Source organism: Dipodomys ordii, unplaced genomic scaffold (assembly GCF_000151885.1).
Source record: "Dipodomys ordii isolate 6190 unplaced genomic scaffold, Dord_2.0 Scaffold46, whole genome shotgun sequence".
In the NCBI taxonomy this organism is placed as follows: Eukaryota; Metazoa; Chordata; class Mammalia; order Rodentia; family Heteromyidae; genus Dipodomys; species Dipodomys ordii.
In genome coordinates, this window is record NW_012267262.1 from 10,730,573 (window position 1) to 10,735,331 (window position 4,759).

A 4,759-nucleotide genomic window follows, 5' to 3' on the forward strand; every position below is an offset into this window, starting at 1 on the left:
TTCACCACCAGGGATGATGAACATTTCCTCATGTGTTTCTTTGTATTTGGCTTAATTTTAATAGTAATACTTTTATTCTTTCATTAGCTCAATTTCTTTCTTTCTTTTCTTGGGGGAGGGGGTTGGTGCTGAGGATTGAATTCAGGACCTCACCCTCTCTATTAGGGTTCTACCACCTGAGTCTTATCCAGTCCTTTTGTTTTTAGTTCTGTTTTTTTTTTTCAGATGTCTCAGGCTTTTGATGGGGCCAATCTCATGCTGAGATCACCTTGTCTTCCTCTTAAGTAGCTGGGTAGCTGGGATTACCAGCAGGAACCACCACACCCAGTTCTTGCTTAACAATTTAAACTAATGTGCTTGGACACTTATGACAAAGACTAGTGACTCATGTTCATGGCTGTTATAGCTTTTGTAGACTGGGATGGACAGGCAGATGTGTAAGTGTCATATAAATGTTACAGCAATAAGTTATGGAAGTATACACAAGAGTCAGAGGGCAGACAAGGAAGGAAGTGCTTCATTACTCTGGGAGAGAGGGAAAGAGGAAAGCAGGGCTACAAGGCATCTCAGAAGAGAGGACACCTGATCTAGGTCTTGAAGTTCTGTGTATACTCAAGGTAAAGGAGGAAAAATGGGAACAGGATTGAGATCTGAAACCGACTGAGGTGTTCAAGGAAATACAAGCAGTTCAATATGGCGGGGCTGGTTGGGGGGTGGGGGGCACTGTGTTACATGATATGGTAAGGAGTTGAGATTTTACTCAGTTGGGATTTTACTCAGGCCAATGTGCTCTCAAATTGTGATTCCATTATGGTCCTCATTAAATTGTAGATTCTGGATTCTCAAGAGGAATGATGGGTAAGTTTGGATAGAATGAGAATCTTAAGGTTTTCTAGATGTCTGCATTATACAATGAAAGCTTGAGGACCGCTGTAACAGGTGATTGGCAGCCATTCAAAGGTTGTAAACAAAAGCAAACCAATTGGATTTGCTTTTACCAAGATTATTTCCTAGTTCCAGTAGTGCAGAAGATCCTAAACTCTGATGTTTACAAGAGCAAGATATGTAATATTTTTTCATGTAAAGCAGGCTGTACGTGTGATAAACTAGGGAATGGTGATAACTGACAATTGAGGAGCCTGGCACTTGGTTAAAGGAAGTAACCATTCTGCAGCTTCAATTCTTGACTAGCAGGAATTTCAATCCAGTGCCATCAGACTAGTGATTCTTTTCTTTCCAAAGTAAATGAACTATCTTAGTTCATTGGAGGTTACTCTAACAGCACTGGAGACTGAAGATGTAAGATTGCTCCACTGTGTTATCGTGCAAAACCAGTATGCATTCCATAGAAACTATACTTGCAATTTTGAGTTTCTACTATTTTTTTCTGACAGCTTGCAAGACTCAGTGGGATACTCTCACAATGCTGGGAGCTGCAGCAAGCCACAGCACATGGTCAGCCACATGACCATGAAGGTGAACAACTGGTACTCTATGGTTTGCTGGGCTATGTTAAGATATCCAATGGCTTAGGTGTATTCAATATGCTTTCAACTTAATGGTGTTTTCAAATTATGATGAGGTTTATTAGGGACATTATTCCATGAGCATCATACTCATTGAATACATATTTCCATGTTGTTTCTCTGTATATCTTACAAGCAGAAGCACTGACACCACTTGTTCTGAGATTTCCAGCTTTTTAGGATAAGCACACTGGATCTGTGGCTCTCCAGCCCACAGAAGGCCTCGGTGAAACCACTCAGCCTCTGATGGTGTAAGTCAATCTAATAAACCCTTCTTAAAATTTTATGTGTACAAAATTATACATAATATACAATTATATATAACATATTACATATGCATAGCATATAATATAATATATATTATATAATAGTATAATATAAAATATATTATTATATAATATATAATAAATTATAATATATAAAATGATACATTATATTATGAATATATTATATATAATTATATATATAATTTTATATACATGTATATATGTGTCTATATATATTGGCATATATGTATATACATGCCTATATAGACATGTCTACATATGTTTATATGTCTATATATGTTTATATTTAAACATATATAGTATATGTGTATATATGTATATAATATATAATATATATTTATATATAAACATATATGTGTGTGTATATATATATATATATGTACACAGAGAAAGAGAAAGAGAGAGAAAGAGAAAGAGATTTTAGTGGTTCTGTTTTGCTAGAGAACTCTGGACAATGCAACAAGGTTGTAGTTTAATGTGGAACTCTTTTGGAGCTCAAACTAATATTTTTCCCTAAAAAAATAAAAAATTATGAGCTCATAAAACTCCTCTTACATTTGTATTGTTTGCAGTTGATAAGCCTTTTGACTACTATATTTCATTTTCTTCCTCTTCTAAAGTCATTGTAAAAAAAAACCTGGGTGATGATTATGTCTTCCTTGAATTGAACAGATTTATGAATGTCTCAATAACTGACTATGTCATGTGAAGTGAAGAGGTTAACCTTCTGAACTTTTTCTTACTACAAAGACTACTGGGAGGGTTAACACTTTCTTGTGCTGAGTGTGTTTAAGATTTCAGGTACTGTGTTCTGCTGCTGGACTATAGCGTCAATGTAATACATTTCAATAAGGTACTAATCAACTGGCTTAATCATCATTTGTTTCACCTATAAAGTCAACTGCAATCATATGTTATATCACTAATATAAAATTTAATTATTAGCTATAAATCCCTGAGATCCAAAAATGATAGTATCTTTGTAAATTCAGTGTTACACTGTAACAATCATGAGTCCAAGATTCCCACCATAAACAGACAATAAAATTTTGTTAATTTGCACTTACATAAACCTTCTACTTACAAAATTATGACTGTGAACTTCGAAGTTTTCTTTCTATGTCTAAGAGAATACCAGTGTCATAGCACATAAAGTGAGATGGAGGTGTATCTTCTGTGCTAATACAAGCTTAGAGGTAGGCACTCATGGACTGGCACCACACTCTCCTGATATCTCCTTCCATCTTTCCTCTCCCTGGTTGTGGCATCCACCTTTAAGGTCATGGTTCCATGTTATCTCATGTTTCAAGCACAGAAAGGGCAAGATCAAAGTCAGTTTCCAAGCTCTTTTTTAAAAACCCAAGACTCCCTCTTAAAACTACTATTTACAACTTATTGGCTATGTCTAGTTATAATAAAACTGATCAACTGAGTTTCATAGAAACGTATACTGCGACACCTACAATGACACACTAGTTTGCTACTAAAGTGGAGATCTGTTGTCAAGACTTTGCCACACATCTACAAAATTATTCCCCATGTCTTTCTAACATGTTGCTCTCATTCATTTTCATGCAAAGATTTAATTCACTATTAAATGTTAAAGCAATTATTGGAGATTTATTACAAATCAGTTCAATGAATCAATTATTAGGGTGCTATTCACTAGCGTACCTTCTTTGTATCAGACACTCTGGTAAAGAGATGGTGTGTACTAATGGCACACCCCCTCCTTTTCAGAGCTCAAAGTTGACTTACGCCAAGCACCGGGCACACCTGTAATCTTAGCTACTCAGGAGGCTGAGATCTGAGGATCACGATTCAAAGCCAGCCCAGACTGGAAAGTCCATGAGACTCTTATCTCCAATAAACCACTAGAAAACCGGAAGTGGCGCTGTGGCTCAAGTAGTAGAGTGCTTGCCTTGAGCTGAAGAGTGCAGAGACAGCTCCCAAGTCCAGAGTTCATGCCTCATAACCAAAAACAACAACAAAAAAGTTGATTCACTAAAACTATGAGGTACTAATTATATAAATAATGCCCATTTGGAATAGGTCACTCTCCTATGTGGCATTTGTATTCAAGTAAAATTGTATGTAATATTTTAACATAAACATATACTTTGATCAGGTGAATAGTTACACAGTTCTAGAATGTCTATTAGATTTGAAGGTGAGTTTTATAAATCTGTATCATGTGAAGTGTTCTCTTTGTAAAAAATAAATAAAGTTTTTGGTACAATAGTAACTTTTCAAGTACTTAATGTGGCCATGCATAATTAATATAGAGCTAAATCCAGTTTTTCCCAAAATATGCATCATAAAGAAACCACAGAAATAACAACAGAGAGAAGGCAAATTAAATTACTGAAACTATGGACATTTGCTTTCTTTTTCAGGTTGAAAAAGACAGCTAAAGGAATTTAACTTGTTCTTGTCTTGAAGAGTATTTGAGGCTTGGTTTAATTTTCTGATTGCTCTTTTCTAGACAGTTCCTAGGAATGTCTTTGAGAAACTCTAAAGAAGAATATGATACAATAATAACAGGTTGCTATCATAGTGGTGGAAATGACAACTCTTTATTAGCTTTAACAACCAGTGACCTATATTTTATTTCATGCATATGATCAAGTTGGAATTGGCCAGCTCCAATTTCAACTAAAGCATTTGGAACTTTTCATACCATATGTAGTAAAATAGTATTTCTTGCACTGTTTGTCTGAGTTAAATGAGGCTTAAGACCAGAACAAAATGACTAGAATACATTGATTTCATTTAATAAAAATCAAACTTAAAATAGTTTGATTCATTTGAAAATGAATTTAATCTCAGCTGTCATTAAAAATGAATACAGGGGGCTGGGAAGGTGGCTCAGTGGTAGAGTGCTTGCCTTGCATGCCTGAGGCCCTGGGTTCCATTCCTCAGCACCACATAAGCAAAAAGAAAAAA

General features: G+C 35.3%; 1 protein-coding gene across 1 annotated transcript in view; it reads left to right on the forward strand.

Annotated features, from left to right (window-relative positions):
* The first annotated feature begins 393 nt into the window (after positions 1–393).
* Eif3m (eukaryotic translation initiation factor 3, subunit M) overlaps positions 394–4,759 on the forward strand; it is an 18,445-nt gene continuing 14,079 nt past the window's right edge. The window contains exons 1-4 of the mRNA XM_013019551.1: positions 394–437; positions 832–858; positions 1,395–1,487; positions 2,615–2,666. Of these exons, the coding sequence (XP_012875005.1) occupies positions 394–437; positions 832–858; positions 1,395–1,487; positions 2,615–2,666 (216 nt within the window). The remainder of the gene's footprint in view (positions 438–831; positions 859–1,394; positions 1,488–2,614; positions 2,667–4,759) is intronic.